The sequence below is a fragment of the Triplophysa rosa genome, linkage group LG25 (assembly GCF_024868665.1).
Source record: "Triplophysa rosa linkage group LG25, Trosa_1v2, whole genome shotgun sequence".
NCBI lineage: Eukaryota > Metazoa > Chordata > Actinopteri > Cypriniformes > Nemacheilidae > Triplophysa > Triplophysa rosa.
The window spans coordinates 6,659,055-6,682,179 of record NC_079914.1 but is presented as its reverse complement, the minus strand read 5'-3'; the positions used below and the strand labels follow the sequence as shown (position 1 = coordinate 6,682,179).

At 37.5% G+C, this 23,125-nt stretch overlaps 1 protein-coding gene across 1 annotated transcript; it reads right to left on the bottom strand.

The window, feature by feature from the left end:
- Positions 1 to 14,369: 14,369 nt before the first annotated feature.
- cxcl12b (chemokine (C-X-C motif) ligand 12b (stromal cell-derived factor 1)) lies at positions 14,370 to 22,524 on the bottom strand. The gene is made up of 4 exons (XM_057326410.1): positions 22,332 to 22,524; positions 20,364 to 20,481; positions 18,480 to 18,563; positions 14,370 to 16,595 (listed from the first exon to the last, which is right to left on the bottom strand). Exons 1-4 carry the CDS (start codon positions 22,396 to 22,398, stop codon positions 16,568 to 16,570), a joined length of 297 nt encoding a protein of 98 aa, XP_057182393.1. The 5' UTR covers positions 22,399 to 22,524; the 3' UTR covers positions 14,370 to 16,567.
- Positions 22,525 to 23,125: the final 601 nt, after the last annotated feature.

Sequence of the window (23,125 nt, the reverse complement as noted above, 5' to 3'; positions counted from 1 at the left end):
GCTCAGGTCTGTTCTCAAGGCTGAATAAAAGAATCAGGCTGCACGTCTAAATAGGTCTGGCCAGGGCCTCTGTCCCGGCAGGGGGTTCATAGTGAATACACCCAGGCTGGCTCGGATTGTTCTGTACATGCATGCATAATACACACACGACAATGTGTTTCTGTTTCCCCATCTTTCGATCTATTTCTCAAGTGTCTGTAATCTAAAGTGAATATGTTTTATGGCGATAAGTTGATTTGTAGTGTTATGTTTGGCGACTAATCTCCGATAGCAGGTCTCTGGAAGTAAGGAATCTGGTTTCCCTACACAGAAACAGCCCACAGAGGGCCAGTTATAAACCATTAAAATAACTGTATAGGACTGAGTACAAAACCCTGGGGGATTCCTGCTACACATATTGTTAGCACAATATACCGCCCTGGAAACAATTGTTTATTCATAGATGGTCTGTCTGCACAGCCAACTGTAAATTATGACACAAATGTATTGTGTGGTCCTCAGATTGTGCTAGAGGTTAAGCGCAACTGCGGGTCTGCACACAGCTCTCAAAAGTGCACGTGTTTGTGTGCTGACTAGCATTTCTTAATGTATCATTGTTGGTATATGTAAGCATATTTAGCATGTATCAATTTATTTTTTGCCGTGTCTGCATGTGTGTCAGATTAATAGACTTGTTGTCAAAGAGTTCTACCAAAAATTAAAATGTACTCTTTGTTTCATTACAAACCTATTTTACTTACTATATTTGGTTAGGTGTCAATTAACCCTTAATGTAAGCCACAAAACTAAGTGATACTTGCTTTAGCTAACACCACAATTATCATTCTCACTGTTTTAAGTGTGAAATACATAAGCGTCATTCCGTCTCAACTCAATAGGTCCCCAGCTCAAATTTTTGATTTTTTTTCCCTTTTTACAGAAGCAAGACCAACATCAGTATAGATGAAAGCCAAAATATGAAATGCCACCGATGAATAGTTATTAAGTAATCAATTAATTTGTAGAAGGAGGTAAAAATGACCATTTTCACTCTAAATTTGGAGCCATATTAGGCATGCATATTTTGTAAAAAGAACACAAAAATGCCGTTCTTCATTTTTGAGCTGTCACCATTGGCATAAAATGCATCAAGGATTCTTAAAATGAACAGATTTACTAACAGATATACTGATCTTTGTGTAAAAATAAAATAATGATGCTGGCATATTTTTCATGTCATTTTTTACACCCTCTAATATGGCTCCAAATTTCAGGAGAAAATTGTCATTTTTACCTCCCTCTACAAATAAATCGATTACTTAATAACTATTCACCTCTGGCATTTCATATTTTTTTTAACATCACTCCAGATGTTGGTCTTGCCTCTGTAAAAATAGAATTTTTTTTTAAATTAGAGCCGGGAAATATTCAAAATTTGGTTGATTTGACACGGAATGACCCATAATTAACATCATAAACTAATCTTTTCTTGACATGTTTTGAATGTTCATTTACAGGCTTTTTCTCTAATCTTTACTTGACATGTTTATAAATATTCCTTTACAGGCTTTTTCTCTTTTTTTTAATTATAGCAAAATCGAGAGAGACATGAAGTTGATGAGACGGCCTTGAACCTGCTCTTTCATGGGATTGTGCAGTACCACTGTGCCATGACTCTGACCTTCTATTCTTGATCTTACCAGGTATGTCTCTATACAGCATCTCCCTCTCCAATTAGTGGACGTGTGATTGCCTTATTATTACTCCCTCTGTCTATTCTCTGTCTCTGATATACTGTGTGTTCCTGTATTTGTGGTGTTTTTCCTGTCTCCCGCTGTCACTGTTCTGGAGTCGCCAATACTTCCGTAAAGTCTACGAAGGCATTGGCCTTGTTAGGGGTACACACAAACCAATAGCACATCACACACCCAGTACCTTATTGTGCTCAAAGCCCATGTGGATACCTCTTTCCCAACAACAGACCTCTCTGATCAATGTGTCTCTGGGGAGAGAGAGGACTTTCTCTGGTAAACATTGATGCAGGTAAACATCAACCGCCTGCTTGCTCATAGGTCAGAGTAATCACAAATGAATGCAAGTCCGCTGGTGTGCATTTTCAAGAGCTGGCACATGCAAGTTTGCAAGATAACTGAAATCTTAACTGAAACTGAAATCTATAGATTTCTTTAGTGTTACTTACTAAAATACTAAAAGCTTTCCTGTGGCTCAGTGGTTAAAGCATGGTGCTAGCAATGCCAAGATCATGGGTTTGATCCCAGGGATTGCACATATACATTTTTACCAATAGTTTGTATCTGCAACCTGGATGTTTGGATTTTGCTTGCTACAGTTTTTCTTATATGACTGCACGGGCGCGTCCACACAGCGTGACACACATTTAACAGCGTACACTGTATATCTATATCACAGACATTGCAGTTATTTGTCATCACAAAGTTTATTATTTCCATGAATTTTAAAGTTGTGCCTGTTTAAACTTTCATGCTATTTGACTTACAGACATTTCTTCTGACATATGAGTTCTCTTTCGTGTCTTATTAGCTATTTAGCCTTAAAAATGCACACAAGATCATGTCAAAACACACAAGGTTCACATAAACACAGTGTCATTAGCTCTCAAAGTGACAGTAACCTAATAAACCTGATGCCGTCTCTGCTATATTAAGTCTATTTATTACCAAAACACTTAAAGCGGCCGTGCAATGGTGTGTCATGCATTCTGAGTTATTTACGATGTTAACTGTGTTGTCTTCTCATGTTGTCTTCTCATGGTCAACTTGTCAAAAAACGAGTTGGACGTATGGCGTAGTATTTCTGTGCTCGATACACCCCCCCCCAGCGTTCGTACAGGTTTCGGAAAGTTTTTTTCAAACATGAAAATCCGTTTCGTAACAACTTTTTTTAGTCCCTTATTGGACAATTCTCACGCGGCACGCTTCAACCAAGGACAGCGGGGAAGGAACATGCGCACAAGTCACTTTCACTTGCGTGCAGGAGAGAGTGAGAGCGCTACGTTCGTGAAGTTCAGCTGTATTTGTTTGTTCACTACATTTGGGTGATGAATGTTATATAAACGGTGGATATAACGCTGGATTTGGAGATCGTTTGAATCTGATAGATGGAACGGCGGTCCCAGCGATAAAAGATGCCGGACATGAACCGCATGCGGTGTATGCTTTCGGAAATAATCGTACAGCTGTATCTGTCTTTTATAAATGTGATCAAACGAAAGACTCTATGGATATTTGAAGGGTGCGATACTATTCTGTAAGTGCTCAAGATTAACATGAGATATGCAGAAACTGTCTGAGATACGGCCGCTTTAACAGTAATGGAGTTAAATTAAATGTGAATAATACAGTGGTAAAATTCAAAAGACATTTTCTACTGGTCTTAATAAAGGCTTTTAAAATATATCAATTATTATAGATATCGAATGATATGAAACATTTGTGGTTATATCATTTTTAGCTGTATAGCCCAGCCCTACTACATATTTAAAATCTCTGACTTTAAAGGGGTCATATGGCGCGAACATGTCTTTTTCTGTGTCTTTGGTGTGTTATAAATTGCCCATGCATGTATTAGACACGTAAAATTGCAAAAATTAAAGTGTTGGAACAAAAGATGCATTCTATCTAAACGTGACCTGCCTGAAACGCCTCGTGTAACCACACCCCCACAAATCCCCACAAAATTCGTGATATGATTTGACCAAGACCGCCCAAATGTACACACAAGTAAGGTGGGCGTACCTGTCAGTACAACTGCTTTGGAACCTGATGTTCCAAATATGGTAAGAGGCGTCACATTTCCATCACACGCTTGCAGTATTCGACCAATCACTATGCACTGGTAAACTGGCCAATCATAGCACACCTCGCTTTTCAGAGCGATGAGCTTTGTTAAAAATCTGTGTGTTTCAGAGAGGCGGGGCAAAGAGGAGATACAAACACGCACGGTGTGTGGAAAATACAGCGTTTTTGAACCTTAAATCGTGTACACACATCGCATTACATCTACAACAAACGATAATATTCATTTTAGCCGTGTCATATGACCCCTTTAATTATGGACTTTATTTTAGCATTTTGAGCTTGAGTTTGTTACTTTGCTGAGAAGCTCTACAGTTAAAAGAATTTATAGACCACTTCGGAAGACGTAGACAACGCTGTTCCAACGCTGTTTCAAATGCTTCAGCTCCAACGGTTCAGTTTTCTAGAACTGCACAAATGTTACAGAATACAACCAACAGAACATTTATAACCGAATCAAAATGTTAAATGAATATTTTAAAGATTTCATTACATATAAGTGGTCTATAAAAGAGTTTCTAGATTTGCGTTCTTCTCTGGAATTAAATGAATATTGATAAAAGCAGAAGACTTATTCAATTGGTCTTTGAGTTTGAAACCTCATTCATTTCCCTCTGGTCTTTTCCCTTAATTCTCAAAGCTAACTTTTGCATGCCCTTGTTTGCCAAGGTTAGTGTAATACTTCAGGCATGAAGAACAAGTAAGTGTCATTAATCACACTTTGAATTATACGCCACAGTGAGATTCTTGCAGTTTAGGTCTTTTCCTACCATACGGACTGGAAGTACTATAGATTTTTCTGCAGCAGGTATTAAGATATGTAAAATATTGAGATTACCTCTGAGATTATCTGGTGTGGGGTCTCTCCGCAGTGGTCTTATTTGATTTATACCCCGGGGCTTCTTTTCATGTTGGATTTGGCGAATTAGCGCAACATTCACATCATTGACGGTGTTAACAGTATTGGACCAGTAAAGCATTTTAAAACTCCAGAGTATTTGTTCTGGCCTTCTTAAACAATAAAAAAGAGAGAGAAAAGGAGCTGATAGAGTTTCTCACTGAAATGCAGATGTTCTTTGAGGAATGTGATGGGTCATATGAAGGAATATTATTTTAGTAATCATCACTGTTTTAACTGCTGATTGTGTTTTCACGACCACGGCTGGTTTTTGTCTCTCGTGGCACTTAAAGCTGTCACAAACCTTCTTGACGTACTTCATATCTGGATATTTTCACCTCCTGCTCTCGCAAGAGCACTAATAAGGCATCTTTATACCCACGGTCATAATAAATGATGGTATCAGACTCCTTTGATCTCTGTAAATGCCTTTATTCCAGCTAATTAATATTGATACCTCTGCATTTACATCTATCTTCTAAACTTCCCACCTTCTACCCCACTTTTATTTGACCCCTGACTTCCTACAACGTATTTACTCAGCTGCCGCGTGGAGACTTTGAAGCCCACAGGCCTTGCTGGCTTCAGCACATAAGTCTCTTAAACAACATTGCCATTTATTCTCCGAATAAATCCTGGATTATTATCTTAACACCTACAAAGTGTTTTCAACCAAACCCTTCCACTCACAGACAGCTGGATCTGTTCTACGCCACATGTGTGGTTGATGCTGAATTCAGGAGCTCTGGAGCGTCTTTACCAGCTCGTAGGAAGGACCGTCAGGGGTCTTGGGTCACACATTTTGGTTTGCATAATAGATGCCCCAAGGGCGACTATAATTTTGTGTTTCGATCTGTGTTGAGCTGTGGACGTTTTTAAATGATGCTTTTAAGATGCATAGAGATTTGTATGTATGTATATGCATATACTGGAATTAAAGGGATAGATCATCCAAAAAATGAAACTTCTGTCATTATTTACTCACCCTCATGTCATTTCAAACCTGTATGACTTCTTCTTTTGTGTTCTGTAGAAGATATTTTGAAGAATGTTGGTAACCAAACAACAATTGACCTCCATTGACATTGACACAAAACCACTGAGACATTTCTCAAAATATCTTCTTTTGTGTTCCACGGACTGTATACAGTGTATACAGGTGACATGAGGGTGAATAAATGACAGGATAATAATTTTTGGGTGAACAATATCTTTAATAGTATGCTCTTTTGCTATTCAAAGAAGCTTCGATAATGACCATAAAAATGTCCGTCAAACAGCATTTCCCACCCTGAGAGACTGACATCCAACCTGAAGAACTAATAAACATTTTGCCTGGCCTTTGACCACTCAAATAAGAACAAAAACCTCCCTTTCCACCCAGAACACAAATACAAGCAAAGCAATCCTCTCAACAGATACGCACCGTCCGAACGTACTCCCGTCCCGCTGCAGTCCAGTTCAACATGCGGACAAATTTATAAACCGAGAGTAGCATCCCCATTTTTAGTGTAATGGACACCATAAATAATGTTTACGCAAACTTTTATCCTGAATATGATTTGAGATCGTACGGCAATAGAAAGGCTTCTTTGTTAGCTGTGTTGTGGTAGTGGGCTGGACAGGGATGGAGGCATGTATGTAAAACATATGGACCTGTAATGAAATTCAAGATATCAGGTATTAGGTATCAGGTTTGAACCCAGAGGGCTGCAGATCTGCATATAACAGCTCTTGGTACATAATATTAGTTCAGAAAGGAGGAGAATGGCTTTGTGGTCTCGCTGTTTGGAGGACTGGACATCTGAGTCTTATTTTTGAGTTATAAGCCCTTATTGGCTGTGTTGTATTTTTGTCATCACGCCATGTCGATGCTAATGAACAGTATTGCGAAAACAGGTTTAAGGTTTAAATTGTTCTTGGAGAACAATTGATTTAACAATCTTTTGCTGTTTTATATAGACCATACAATGTATCCTGCTAAAGACACATTTTTAGTGACATCCAGTTGTTTGGAACGCAAATACCCTGTTATTATAAACTCACATGAACTCCCTTTTGTTAAGCTGTAACAGGCTTTTTAATATCAAATCGTGTCTAAAATAAACAAGTCTTGCTGCTTTTAATAAAAGGACATTTAATCTTAATTAAAATAAACCCCCGGACTTACCACCAGCAGTTCATTTAACATGACACATCCTTTGTGAATACTTAAAACCGCAGCTCACATCTGGAATACCCGTAACTAGACGAATCAAATTTGCACTATTCAACAGACGATTTAAACGAATTTCTTAGTTTTAAGAATGATGGGAATGATCATACGGTCATAAACGGGATGCTTTAATTTTCTGTTAAAGGTTAAATGCCCGCTAAGGTATAATTTAAGTTAATGGAGATAATATAAACTTTTGAGGAATACTTTGGCAGGACATAACAGGATACTTATAAACAAAAGAAGCATTACAAATGAACAAAATGTATCCCTCCGGACATCATTGAAAAGAATAATAACTCCCGAAATGCTATTTTTGCAATTTATTCAGAGATACTTGCAGATCAAGCCAACAAAATCTCAAGATTTGGTCATGTGTCACTTAGAAAAAAGTTCAACAAAAAGTTCTGTTAACATTAAAAAGAAAAATCACGAATGAGATATATTAAATATCGCAATTATTTCGCCTCAACACCAGTGAGATGAAATACAGAGCAAATGGAAACTCCTTAGAAAAAGACCCAAAAATCTCACAAATGTCTCCATTTGAGTTTCATAAGAGATCTCAATAATGTAACAATCTGAGCTCAGATTTGCAAAGTCTGCAATCGAAATTCAATTATATTGAAGATTTCAATATGAACTTAAACATTTCTCATCAAATTGATCCAAATCCAAACGATTTTACTTCTACAATCTACGTTCATTTACACCTCCGTACTCGTCATGTATTTGAACAATTGTCTTGACAGTATTTTGTATTTTTCCTGAGATATTTTAGGAGAAACATCTCACACTAAGTTGAACTCCTTGAAGAACCAGGACATGATGGTCCCTTTATATGATTCTTGACGTTATGCTGTTCCCATAACTATATATAGCATCATCATATTAAAAATGTGACACTCGTGTCGAAATGTATTAGAATTGATCAGTAAATGCACATTGTTCTGTATCCCGCGTCTCTCAGTCCCATTGGGTCCGTTTTGTGGTCTGGGGAGAAAGACACTGAAGGCTTTCCTGGAAAACACAGCGCACTTTTCCCATGTTTTTCTATTTGATGTCCAGAGCAGAATCTCAGGTCACAAGCTTATATCCATTGGCGTCTCTCTCTCTGGAGTCCAAAGTCAAGTCACTTAACCTTTCCACTGTACACTGACCCTGGCAGCTACCCTTAGTTATGTGGCCGTTTTTGACATTCTTCAATACAGAATGCATTTAATTCCCATAACAGTCCTGGGTTATGAGAAGAGCTTCAGAACTCTCAGACTCCTGATTGAGTCACAGTTATTTTATTTCTCTTTCACTTGGAAAAATGTAATTTTACAGAAGTTAAATACATTATTTTACTGTTACTATGTTTTTCTTACAGTATATGGACATGTAGGGGTGTAATGCGAGTAAATCGATGATATGCCAGATGTTTTTATAGTGGTTATTTAGATCTTGTCACACTGTCATATTTGCTTTATGGCAAAATACGTGGGCTATATATATTTAACTGTGATGGCACGAATTATAAAATTTTTCCTGTTTTCATATTTAACTGAAGCCTTATGATTTGAAGCTTTAATTCCACATAGCAATCTTGGCATGTGTCTGATTAATGAACATGATGGTAGCTCTCAATGACTGTGTATGGTCATGGCAAAGTTTCTTTCTGTGTTTATGGAAGAGCCAATGGTGCCCAGTTAGCTGTTGACTCTGATTTGACTGGTCAAAGTTGGGGACATTTGGGCAGAGGTCAGTCCTCCTTGTCCTCCCTGTTTATAGCCACAGGATGGTGATGAAACTATGCCAAGCGTGTAGGCGCAGAGACCAACTCTCATAGCATCACACCCACTGAACTCTTTCTGCAGAACCAGTTGGATGTTAGCCACATCCCGACTGAAAAGACTAGTAGAGCTGGTTACCAACATATAGGTTTTGAATGCTGGTTTGGTCTTAACTAGCTTATTTAGGGCTTCCTTGGTTACATCTCACCAGAAATATCACCAGGACCATGAAAACCAATTTTTTATAATTTGCGTTACTTTTACCCAATGGACAGTTCATTGTGTGTTCTTTGAGAATCAAATCCATGACCTTGGCATCATTTTCTTGTTTGGAGCAGAATGGAAATAAATAGCATATATAGTAGAGTTTTTTATGTTTCTTTGTTCATAAATGTAATACAGATAATACATTTCTCTCCACGATTTTGACCGAGCAAGTTATTTTGATGCCACCCAACATGATGCATGAAATGGCTCCCAACGGTGCTTCCCAATCTCTTCATGGCACCCTTGGGCCGCCGCTTGGAGAACATTCCATCATGCCACCCAAACTGGGGGGCCCGCGACCTTTCACCTTTGTGCTCCTTCTGAATGTCAAAGCGGTCCCACAATCCTCTTCCGTCTTCATTGAATCCTCTCTCAATGATGTGCTTGAAAACGTGTCTGCTTGTAGAGGACTGATGTTCTCCCAAGACGGCACTACAGGAACCTGTGTCGGTTCATTTGCTACTGTGCTTATTGCTCCTGCAGGACCAGAAGAGGATCCTTGTGTCCCAAACGCTGACCTTACCCAGTCAGCCATATATCACATCTGCTCTCAGTGAAAGCAATGCTTATTCACCCTCCAAAAATAACTTGGTGCTATAATGTGGAGCAGGTTGTTCCTATTTGACCTAAAACTCGAAGAATTTGTGAGAAGGCATTTATTGTGTTATTTAACATGGTTTTATAGCCATTTCCTGATTTGTTAGACATGATATTGGGGGCTTTCGAAGAGGTTGGGTCGACGTGTGAAATCATTTATGACCAACTTTAGCGTGTTACTAATATTTTGTAAATATAAGCATGTCCCTTTATAGATTAATAGCTTTATGAGAAAGCTGTAGAGTTTTGGCTGACCTCATCATGACTTCGTAATCACTTTATACGCATTTATGTGAAATTCGGCCCTGCTTGCTAGTACTTTCACGCTAAACTTAAAGACAAACAAAAATTGCAGTGAACTAATACAAGAATGTCTGAAAACCCAAGGTGAAGTATTTAATCTTTTGTACAGTAAGCAAGTTTTGACCCTGAGGAGAGAATGGATTTATTGTGCTTTGTTTCACGAACCGAAGTGTTCTGCCAAGTAACTGGTTTGATTCTGAACTCATTTTTTTGCTCAACAATAATTGAGAAACGTACTCCGTAAAGGTCATCCAACAAAACAGAAATCGACTGCTTTGAGAAACCGAAGCTAATGTAGACTCGGAGGAGGACCTGAGCAGGATTATTTGGATTAAATAATGTCAACGTTGTTGGAACAGGCCAATGCATTTGGCAGGCGGTTTTATCCAAAACAATTTATGGGAGTTGATTTCTCATATGGGTCCACACTTGTAGGTCCATGTAATTAAAGCAATTCATCTTCAATTAAAATTTACAAATGGATGCGATGCGACTAATGAATAAATATTACACGAGCGTGCAAAACGCAGTGAAATCATCCAGTGAGTAATATACCTGCTTATAGAAAGTTATCATGCTGACAAAAAACCAGAGCAGCAATAGCACGCTTGATAAATCATCTCATTAAAACCACATTGTGAGCTTGTGCGCTGAAATTGGAATCAAAGAGTCCACCTCTCCCTCATCTTTTACATTTTTCTTTTGCTCATTTTTCACCACGGCCTGTTTTCAATAGGCACACAGCAGCAGCGTGACCCTTTGCTCCATCCCAGGGTGAAGGCAACATTTTTAGCCGAGTCGTGATGGATCTCGGTACATTCCAGATCTGTTTACAGTTACGGTCAACACGTTATGAAGCCACCTGTCAGACGTGAGGGATTCGGCATGTCAGCGCTCTGAACTTTCTGTCCTGCGCCTAGACATTTTTTCTTTCAGAAATGCTCTCAAATGTGATGTGGCCACGGAGTTACAGTCCATCACTTTCAACCACAAAAACAGACTTCGACAAGTGATTGCTAAAGGTTGAGGTCATGCCCTGGCTACCACCCACAACACCAGAGGATATGTTGAGTTTTACACTCATTGTGTGTATATAATAGTTGATTTTACGTAAATGTCCAGTTTGTTTCCAGTTCTTTAGCGCAGCCATTCATTCAGGTTTTATCATTATCTTACAGATTTGTTGATGTATAAAAAAAACATCGTTTTAATATGTATGTTAGAAATATTCATAATTTCTGTAAAAAACTTAAAAATAAATTCAATATTAATGAAAACTGTCACCAGGAAGCGATATATAATACACCCCAATGAATCTGTATGAGGGGACGAAACTCAGGCAGTCTTGATCTGGTTTAGACGTTTGCTTATGTTTTATGCCAATATGCCTGTTGAAACTATTGAATGTAATGAAAAATCGGATAACCACAAACGACATCTCTTTAATATCTCTAGACAGAAAAAAAACAAGTGGGCAGTTGGCAAGCTTCTCCATTTTTTCCAGAAATCGTATTAAGTGGTCTCCTGTAGTTGCAGTAGAGATCTCAACAAAGTTTCACAATGTGAAACAATGAAAGTCTAAGATTTAATCTTAAATCAAAAATTTCTCATCAATTCTAACAGGATCTTGATTTTTTCCAGGTTCACATGGGTTATGAACCAGTTAAATCCCTAAAACTATTCTGTAAAACCAACCTTTCCTTAATGTACCTCTCATAACAATTTGCAGAACCTCAAGAACTTCCTACACAAGCAATGAACTGTAGATAAGACCTCATTAATTTGGTTCGTGAACGTGTGGTCCTGGAGGAAATGCTCTCGTGTTTGAGGAAGCGGCGCTTGTTATACATTTTCCTGGATGGCGTGCTGTCACTCCCACATTGAGGAAGGACGTGACAAATTACCGTGTGATTTGAGCTGGAGCACCTGTCCACCCCGCTGTCTGATGTCCACCCTGAGAGAGCCACAGCGGAGGCGGCTCAAGGGCCTGCATGGTTCTCATTATCACTGAAGAATGAAACTAGATTATTCTGTACAAATCTGTACAGTAAAACAAGAGCGAATCTCGCTGGATTGCTCAGGTTCTCCAGAGACAGGGTAACATGAACCAGTGCTGTCCCGCTGCGTTATTTATTTTCTCTTCTGATTCGATACAAGCTTGATGGTCTCTCGTTGAGACAGCTTGAATGCATGACGGTCATTGAGCCATAAAGAGGAATGATTTTGTTATCACATTGTGTACTACACTACTTAGAACATCAAATGTACTTTGGTAATGAACATCTGGTTGTAGAGAACAGGAGGTCTGGGGGTTGATTTTGGTATGCAGCTCCTTATTTATACCCCAGGACTGAAACCGCTCAGATGGGTGTGGTTTGAGTACTTATGTAAAGCTCGATGTCACTTTCATTTATAATTATCGCTGACTTGTGTTACAATTAAGTATGCTTCTAAGCTATTAGGGTTGTCAGTTTAACATGTTAATTTGGCTACTTGGGTACGAAAAAAGTATTAGAAGTAAAAGATTATTCGCGTCACTTGACCTGTATGGAAATTTTGTATAATAAGGGGCTTTAGGATGTAAGGGAAAGTCGCAGGTGCAAGTATTCATAGTTATAAAAAGATCAAATTAAGTGTGTTTCTTACTGTAAATGATTGTATGATAGATTTCAAATTTTCATTTATTATATTATAAATACTGAAATTAATGATATTATTAGTTAAAAAAAACTTTTTGAATTTTGACTTGGCCTTACTCAGTCAATATTAAAGTTATCAAGGTTATATTTTCACAGGATGTTCTTTACATTAGGTTTATTTAAAGGGGTCATATGGCGTGAATACGTGTTTTTCTGTGTCTTTGGTGTGTTATAAGTTGCCCACGCATGCATGTATTAGACACGTAAAATTGCAAAAATTAAAGTGTCGGAACAAAAGATGCATTCTATCTAAAAGCGAATGCTCACCCAGACCTGCCTGAAACGCCTCGTGTAACCACACCCCCACAAATCTGTCAGTACCTGTCAGTACAATTGCTGAGGAACCTGATGTTCCAAATATGGTAAGAGGCGTTACATTTCCGTCACACACTTGCAGTATTCGACCAATCACTACACACTGGTGAACTGGCCAATCATAGCACACCTTGCTTTTCAGAGCGATGAGCTTTGTTAAAAATCTGTGTGTTTCAGAGAGGCGGGGCAAAGAGGAGATACAAACATGCACGGTGTGTGGAAAATACAGAGTTTTTGAACCTTAAATCGTGTATACACATTGCGTTACATCTAAAACAAACGATAATATTCGTTTTAGCCGTGTCATATGACCCCCTTAATGTAGAAAACAGTAAGTCATAAAAAAGACTTTAGCTGGGTCTTAACATACTGTCCCCCCTTCTCAGTATGAAAGTTTACTCCGATGAGAAAGCAATTTAGGTTTGCTAACGTAAATTTAATTAATCTTTTCTATATTATAACTGACAGATTTATGTATTCACAGACTTTCCCTGGTGTGGTGGACTCGAATTGAACTTTTACTAATGATATTGTGTTAAAAATTATTTCAAGGTTTTGTCCTGTCTACTGTAGCCTTGACGTGAGATGTCTATTTTACTTAAAAGAGCAAAAATGACAGGTGAATTTTACAATAAATATGTACTGTATCAATTTCATCGCTCTTGCATTTAAAGAATCTCGTGTTCCAGACTGTGACCCATTTGGGTTTTGTGTCATGTGTTGTGGGTGTTCTCTGATTGACAAAAATCAACATTGAAGTTAAACTAAACCACTTTTCAGTAGGTGCGACTATAGATTTCATCTAGCACAGATGGCAATCGTTTGGTTCTTATATATTTTTTGGAGGAATAAACTAGATTGATTGATATTTGTATATTTGAATATTTGCCCTCACAAATGGTGAGAATACATGGAAATATTTGTTTACGTTGTGACCGTATTCTTCACATTTTCAGGAGGATTGTAAATGACACTCATGAAGATAGCATTCAGCAATGTCATACTAACATATTAAGATCAATAACCTCATACTTTATTTGATATGTTGGGCTTTTTCATATTATCTCACAAATGCCTAAATTTTAGGGTGTGTATGGTGCCAGTTTATAGGTGTAGACGTCTGACCCTACTGACCCAAAGGCAACATTTACACTGGAGCCTTTTTAATAAGACTCAATTTGACAATAAAAAAGTAAGGCATAGTAACAGTGGAAAACAAAAGAAACATCTGTCAAGTGCTTATTGGAAAAGGCTGATGAAAAGCATGTGTAGCACTTCTTTATTCAAACAAAATGCACATTTCTCTTTTATATCCCAAGGAGCATATTTACCTAATTATCTCTAATAAATGTAATTTAGCTGAAATCATTATTCAAACATGTAGTAGCAGAAATTACTTTCTTTAGGCTGAAATTATGCATGAAATGTTATATGTTCTCAAAGTGCATTCTTGCATTGATGTGGCGATAATAAACCTCAGACCTCAAGGGGGCGATAGAGTTACCTTTAAACACCCGTCATTAATTTGTGTCATGCTCACAAACCACTGAAACATCATGGCAGTAATGATTTTAATTATAAACATATAGTTCGGTAACACAAAAATGATCATCATAAACCTAATTGTGTTCTTTACCTTGCACATAGCATCATTTTAACATACAAATGAATCATTAATGTATTTGATTTGTTTTTCTGCTAAAATTCTCTTTACTGTAACATGGCATTTTATGTTGTACTTAAAACGGAGAAAAATTAAAATATTAAGAAAAACTTATTGAATGTTCTACTAGATGTTTTCAGATGACAAAAAAAAACAATTGACAGAATATTCATGTATAATAACAATAGTGAAAAAAAGAAGTGTCCATGACTGATGTTCTCATCCTCTGTAACGTATTTAAAGAACTGTTTACACACACACAAAGATATTTACATTAAGTTCGATTTTATTTAAAGAAACACATTCGCAAGGTTAAGAGATTACTTTATTTTTCTAGTTAAAAGCTTAATTTTCTCTTGCCACGCAGTGTACACGATTTCTTCCTTCTATAATACTAATACACGTAGTTATCCGCATTTAATGTATGTTTCATGTATAATTTGTTGATCAAATATGACTTATTAATGTCTAATAATGTATGATTAATAAAAACTTGCTTCGGCATCATGGCTTTGGTTGTTTTTCGCAAAACATGCTATGGGATTGACAGTTTTAAAAGGTTACGGTAATGAGGTTTTTTAGGCCTTTTTTGTAAAAACAATTCAAAATTGTGTTAAACTGTCAGTGAAAGTTTTGAAATTAATGATTCAAACATGTCATACCTTATTTTTAATGAATCAAAAATACATTTGTTGATGCAAGTGTTTTTAAGAAAATCACGCTTGACAACTTAAAACCAAGATTTCGTGAGATCTGAGAATCACCTTATTATTCGAGTAGTATTGTGCACATGTAATAAATGTATTATAAATGTAAAAAATAAAATTGTTTTGACAGTGTAGTCAACTGTAAAAGACATTTTATTCAATTGCCTTGCTGCAACATTCAAGAAATCGGCAAATTCGCTGTAATTTGAAATATGTGGGTATATGCGACACTCTACAACATCTTTCAAACTGTATTGTGTTTTTATTCGTATTAAACAATACAAAATACAAAAATAAATCATTACATTAGAAACTTATTACATTTTTAAAGTGGCTCACAAAGTAACAGCATTCGGGCATTCGAGTCAAAACGTTAAGAACGGAAATAAAGTTTGTTAGCTAAACACGTTAGTCTCACAAAAATCACAGTTATGTCCCATAATGCCGTGGCTAAAGATGATATATTCGCAATACATACTAATATTAATTTAGTCGACTAATCCCTTGCATTTTCGTGTTTCAGGTTTGGTCCCCATTCAACCCATGTTCACAGACAGCCGTATAGTGCTGGAGAATATTTACACGAAACCATTTGCCAATTGTTCTAGTTTGACCCAAATCGCAACCGGTGTGACCCACAACAAGGGCACTCAAAAGTCTGAAGTTTTAAGCTGCCGTGGCGTGATCGCATTAACAATACCTGTATAGTATATATCTGCTCTATAAACTGCATATATGTTGAAATTCAGTGTTTGGTGTTCCTCTGAGTTCACACACCGGTAAAAGAGAGGAAGACTTTCATTGTTGTAATAGAGCTGGTGTGCAGACCCTTAAGCACTGTGTAAATATGAGGCATTGATTTGATTTTTTTCCCACTTTTCTACATTACTATTCTCCTTCTCTCCCTCATAAACAATCTCAAATAATTCCCAAAGTCCTTCACGGCTATGACACAAATCCACAAACTCTTCATTTACTGTCTCTTAAGTAGCAAAAACCTGTAAATATCTCTGAAATATCAAAAAACACATTCAGTCCGTACACACACACACACACACACATACACACACACACACACATCTAACGGTATCAGTGCTGCAGAATGAAGGTGATGGGCTGTGTTTTGGTGAGCTGCTGGCTGCCTGGGTGCGAGAGGCAGGATCAGGTGAAGTGCTGTTTGTGCAAGCAGTCCAAATAGAGAGAACTCTGAGCGAGAGAGAGAGAGAGAGAGAGAGAGAGAGAGAGAATGGACGAGTTTCATATGTCTCTTTGCATGTTAGATTCACACTGGTCCTCTCCGTATCTCTGTTAGTTTACTCTGAACGTTTCTTGGCCTTTATTCTGAAAAAAAGGAAAGTAGTTTTGGTTATATAATTCAGCTATAGACATTCAATACATATCATTCGAAACACTTTTTTAAACAATATAAGAATAAATGATGTAAAAAATTCCTGCCTATGGATGTGGATATGAACTTCATTAAACATAGTGAAACCTATTAAACAAAACATTTTACATAACAAAACTCGTCTTTTGTGTTAAATTAAAAAATATACAGTAAAAGCAATAAAATGATGAAAAGCCGAGTGTTAGATTGAAAAATGGCTTAAATTGAAGTCTGTATGTAACAGCTTTCATATATTTTCTGTGTTTAGAGCAGTAGTTCTCAAACTGGGGGCCGTGGCCCCTGGGGGGGCCCCGAGATGGATCCAGGGGGCCACAGATTTTGTGGCATTTTATGAAATATAGAAATTGATCATAGATTTTATGCAATCAAACGTCAGAAAAATAAGACCACCAGACAAAATAATTGATGTTTCAGCATTGTATAACCGAATATGTTTTTGTTCAAATAAAAATGTTAAATTTAAAAGTTAAAAAAGTCTTTATTTGGGGGGCTGCAAAGCGATGCACTCTACACAAAGGGGGCCTTACAACAAAAAAGTTTGAGAAACACTGGTTTAGAGAGCCGTCAGCACGCACCAGATGTGAAAATGTTTAACCTGCAGAAAGATTTTTTAAAGGATGTTTTAATGGCGTCGCTCATTTTGGCCTGTGTGGCACAATAGGAGGCCAATTACAGCTTTGTAAGACTGCTCTGCTCTGCTTGTTACTTAATAATTTTGATAGAATTAACGCAATTGGAGAACAGGGGTTAAACGCTAGAGGCTGCATGGCACAGTCATTATATACGATTAGGTAAGTGTGTTATTTACTGTATATAACCTTAAAAATGACCCAATAACATCCCACATGCCATTTAAATCCACATACCATAGTCTAAAACTTGTAATTTCTTCGAGATTTTAAACCAGCATGATCTTATTAATATTAAGATATATCAAAATTAGCATGACATCACAAATGTGCATATTGCATATTTTGCAATGGTTTGGAAAAACGGAACGTTTTCAATAAGTCAAAGTTATGTATAATCGAAATTGTAGGTCGATGCAGGTTTTTTTGTTTGTCCATTGTTAAAATGACATTGTCAGTATTGTTTGTATGTACGGTATTACACTTTAAGAAGTTGTAGTGGGACTTTATTTTTCCAGAAAGAAACATGTATTGTTAAATAATCTTCAGCTTTAATATATTTTAGTATTATTTAAATTCATTTTTTCAAGCTTTGAGGATCTTGGCATATTGCATTATTCAGCAAGTTACTGCATATTGCATTTTTCTGTGATATTGTGAAGCCCTATGCATATAGCTGCTATCCTTCTAGAACCTTGTATCTCCATATTTCATGATTTCTTTTGCCATAAATCACCCTTTATCTTTGTCACTGTGTTTTGCAAATTTCCAGCCAATAGAAAGGCAAATAAAAAGCCAATAAAGAGTGCTTGTCGACTTTGACAACACAGTATTTAATCATTAAAAAAGTACAGTGTTTTCTCCATTTCCTGAAAAACGGAAAATTTGGACATCCAAGGTTTCGGAAGGACAGCAACGGTCTGTAAAACGTTCATGTAGTACACACACGCTGCTTATAATTTGACATTGCACATACCGTCTTGCTAAATGTAAAAAGCTTTACATAAGAAATGCTCAAGGCACACATTTACATGTATTCATCATGATTTTAAAAGTACCTTTCACAAACGTTCAACATTGCTATTAAAATCAAAATGTTCTCAATATTTTTAAGACTGTCAACAAGAAAACTAATTGTTCTTAGAAACCCCCGTTTCCTTTGCTTGTCTAGAAAGAGAGTCGTCTTACTTGTTAATGGCATTCTTTAGATAGTGCTGCAGCCATTTGGTCTTGGGGTTGATGCAGACCTCTCTGTTGTTCTTCAGCTTGGCACTGGTAATGAGAGAGAGAGAAGAAGGGATTTGTTTCGGACCACAGAATAAAAGAGGGTGCACCTTTCTCCCCCTGCCGCTCTACTGTGTGTTTAATCCGATCATATCAGCTGTCTTTCACAGGCTAGATTTCAGACTCATTTCTACTGTACTGCCAAGAGTCATTGCACTTCATCAGATAACACAAATGAAGTAGTAAGGGATCCTATGGACAATGTCGTGTTCTCTGGGAATTCTAAATTCGGGAGGATATGCCAGCAATGTGTGTAAAATATAGCTCAGGTGCCTCCAAAATGACAAAAAACGCAGCCGTACCACATATAAAATACTCAAATCAAATTTTTATTTAAAGTCAAAGTAGAAGCTACATCATTTATGTGTTATTAAATAAACAATCCAACCAATTTGTACCCATTACAAATACAGGACTGTTTATCAGCGTACTGGCAAAGAAAACAACTTTAAATGTGAGAATGTTCAGTTAATGACAAATTGAACATCAAACATCTCGCATACCCTCAAACGGACATCTTTTTGATGGCTTCAGCATCTCATTTGCCTTCACTCAGCCAGGAAAACCCTCAAACACGTTTTATTCACCTACATGTGGATAAAACCACACGAATGACACCCAGACGTCACACCTCTGTGGCAAAAGGTTGCATTTGAAAGTTAGCAGCTCATGTTGCCCTTCGAATGGCTTCTATTCGTAATGCTTACACCTCACTCGCACAACCACGGCCGTCTCAATCTGTCTGTACAAATGAAGCCTGTCGGCTGAGATAAAAGATCTGCTTAACCTCAAATCTACACACGGATCTTCACAATCAACTTCCCGATCGGCAAACCAAATGAAACCGTAATGCCATTCCTGTTTGTTTGCTGGCGGGACGCCTTCCATCGGGTTTATTTTCAGAGTTAATCTATTTGTTTTAGTTGTTTGTGATTTAATGGGCTCATAGCTAATCTAGGTCTAGTCTAAACGATTTTTAGGGACTAGCTAGTCGGTGGTCTGGGACCAAGCCAGCAGGTAGTAATTACCTCACAGCTAGCTTATGCTAACAACTAACTGAGAGATGCGTGTGTGCGTGAGGGAAAGGGTATGCGTCTGTCTTTCATCTAGCCCGCCGAATCCGAATAGATTCCTAAACAAGACGTGTCGAAGATGGCAGGTTGAAGGTGATTTCCTCCGGCCAAAGTTTGTTCCCCAAATGACCCTTTGCTACATGCTAACCTCTGTAACCCCCATAACCTTGATCCCCCTCCGGCGTTGCTGCCCGACGGGGTACAAATGGTTCGGTTTAATACATTCCAGAATGGTGAAATAATTACAAATGCTGGACGAAATAAAAGACAAGGTCGTCTGAAACACGGCAGTAATCATTACGACCTTTAACAATTATTGCGTCGCTTGTCATGGACAAAATGGCTTGATGTTTGTCTTTTCGGTTAGACAAGAGGCAAGCACATCACTGCTTTCCCACAGCTATCAAAACTATTAAAACAGCTTCTCACTTTCACATGATACATGTATGGGAAAACTGAAAATGTGCAGTTAAAGTGCTTGGTCTAACCCTTAAAAATGCCAATGTAACAAGATGTATTTAGGTTAAATATTACGATATTTATGATTTTAATAAAACAAGTTCTTTTAGGTTGTACTTGCAAAGACAAAAAAGGACACAATCTTATCATGGATCATATCATAAACGTTATTGCTAAATTGAAATTGCTTCTATAATACTGAACGCTGATGTCATGACAAAGCACCAAATTTCTGAGCTCTTGAAAGTTGACTCACATGACTTGGAAGGGGCAGCTGGGTGTGTGGAGGAACTTGATCTCTCGGATGCTCCGCTGCGGGACGGTGTTTAGAGTCGACCGGCACCAGCATCTCTCAACCAAACTGATGGGCTTTGCTGTCATACAGTCAAAACAAAATCAAGGAGTCAATACCAATCAATATGACAAATGCACCTCAAAGTAACTTGGCTTTTTTATAGCAAAACAATAATCTAAATAATTTTTTTTTTAAGTCCTTAAGATTATTATTTGTATTATTTATTTATTTATTTACTTTGTTGATGGACAAATTGAGTTGCTGTGTAATGTGAAAATGTAAAAAAAACGTAATGTTATATTATAAAAACCTCAGCATATAAACCAATATCAGTGCTCGAGACTCATAAAGTATTAAGAATTGATTGAAGATTTTTTTTGTAATTTAGATATTTGCACATCATCTAAAATGAAGTATTCGTTCTATTAAACCATAAGTCTTATGTAGCATGTAGTCATCTTAATTTAGTCATTTTTACTAAGCAAAATTTACCTTACATTTTTTTACAATATTAAAAATACCTAACAAAACATTTCCTCCAGTTATAAAGACTGTGAAAATACATTTGTATTTTTTTTCAGATCGTATTTCACATTATTAATGCCGATTAATACAATTAAACCATGCAGTATCACACAAAAAACCCTCTGAACACAGTTCCTCTTTCCAAACACATCTGCTGAAAGTGTCCGATCACCTGCGTCCATTAACAAACCCAGATCATTAAAAAGAGATTAGCCTAACTTTCTAGTGCCTCTCGTCCGCTCGCACGGCGAGCGCTCTCGCCTTTTCACTCGCCGCATTTTTTATCTGAACCTTTTTCCTTTACAATCCGAGGGCCCTCGACATTAAAATCCTATAATCGCAGCCGAGCACTCCAGCCGGCCCTCGAGTTTAGTCCTGAATATGTGCATTACACTAACCTGCTGAAGGACATTCTCCCAATCCTCTCATATCTCCTTGGTTTCTCTTGGTTATGAGGAAAGTCAAACTCTGAAATTCCCATAGATGTCCCAGCACTGTCTGTGACCATTGTCATGTTAAACCCTCGTCTATTAAGCCTTGACCAAACAGTGTGCCAAGTGAACAGCGGCGAAACTTTTTCCTTATTATCCTCTAATTAGACAGAAATTAAAAGAGAGCAAACCAGGCAGACTTCAAAACCCAATGGAGGTTTTTCTCACTAAAAACAACAAAGCATGCGTCACGCTGCGGACTTGCCAAGTTCAGCTGGTTAAACATCTCCCGTACGTCCTTTGAATCAGGACGATGAACATGTAAGGACAAGTATTTAACATGGGGGCACATATGCAAATGGATACTTAGCAGTTGCGAGGTGATATTAATGAAACCTTAATGATCATTTACAGCAAGTCGTTGATATGTTTGGGCTTCCATGCATTAAGATACACACAAGTTACACTTAATCAACTTTGCACAAATCTAAACTGTGAAATGTTCAGTTTAAGAGTATTTTAGTCTTTGTATTTTTGACGTCCTTCAAACAAATTAGTAAGCAGACCAATCATCCGTCTTGCAATTTATTCCACTTATTCGTATTTTAAGACGTCCTTCAAACAAATTAGTAAGCAGACCAATCATCCGTCTTGCAATTTATTTCACTTATTTGTATTTTTTGACATCCATCCAATAAATTATAAAGCAGAATAATCATCCATCTTGCAATTTATTCCACTTATTCGTATTTTAAGACGTCCTTCAAACAAATCATTAAGCAGAACAATCATCCATCTTGCAATTTATCAAACTTATTTGTATTTTTTGACGTCCATCCAATAAATTATAAAGCAGAATAATCATCCATCTTTCAATTTATTTAACTTATTTAGTTCAATATTACAGCACAGTGCAACAAGAATCGTATTCTGAAAAAACAGAATCTGGTAATATGAATCTTAACTTGCTTACCGTCAGTTTCCGGGCTCCAAATGGTCACCGCCAAAAGAGTCACGACCGCCAGAACTTTGCAATCCATTTTGAGTATGTACGTGTGTGTGGCTTTTGTCTGTCACAGCTAGCTTCCAGAGCTCAGTGTGGCGTCTCAGTTCTCTGCAAAGTGTTAAGACTGGGGACCACAGGGAAACACCCCCCCTTTCTTAGGAGGAGGGGAGAAATGAGGCGGGGGGAGTAAGTGGGAGAGAACGCTTCTCCGACAGCCACCTTTCTCCGCGACAGAGTTCCTGAAATGTTCTGGCAAGGGTTCATCAATGACAGTCTGGGTCTCTCCCTCTCTCTATCGCTCTATCGCTCTCTGCATCTTTTTCTCAGACGAGAAAAGGGAGTCCCTGCTGTTATCTCAGTATTGTTGTTTCTGAATGGTTCGATTTGTTATTGTTTGTTTCATCTGTGTTTTTCCGGTCTTCGACTTTCGCTTAACTGGCGCTGTTCTTTTTCCTGGCTCTTTCTCCTCAGTTTTGAATGTTTTGATCAATTTTAAAGGCTTTAAAATGAAAGGATTATGCATAAATGCTTGAATTTTGTTTTGTGGGCAGATATACAGTATTTGATGACGTTGACTTTTAATAGATAGTTTAACAAAGAGAATGAAGTGTTCGGCATAGGTGAGAACGTCTTTAATGAACAATAAATGCTGGAAATTTTGCACTTTTCATATTTATTTAGTGAAATGTTAAAATATGGCAAGTCAAGACGCATCTCAACAAGAATGGCGTCAACAAGTATCAGTCATAAACCAACGGCTT

Bases quoted from the DNA above. Each gene is read 5' to 3' on its own strand.
- cxcl12b (XM_057326410.1), bottom strand. From the start codon at position 22,398: ATGGATTGCAAAGTTCTGGCGGTCGTGACTCTTTTGGCGGTGACCATT. The intron at 20,482-22,331 runs GTAAGCAAGTTA...ACTGTATGACAG, and splicing joins TTGGAGCCCGGAAACTGACG to CAAAGCCCATCAGTTTGGTT. The intron at 18,564-20,363 runs GTGAGTCAACTT...TCTCATTACCAG, and splicing joins AGCTGCCCCTTCCAAGTCAT to TGCCAAGCTGAAGAACAACA.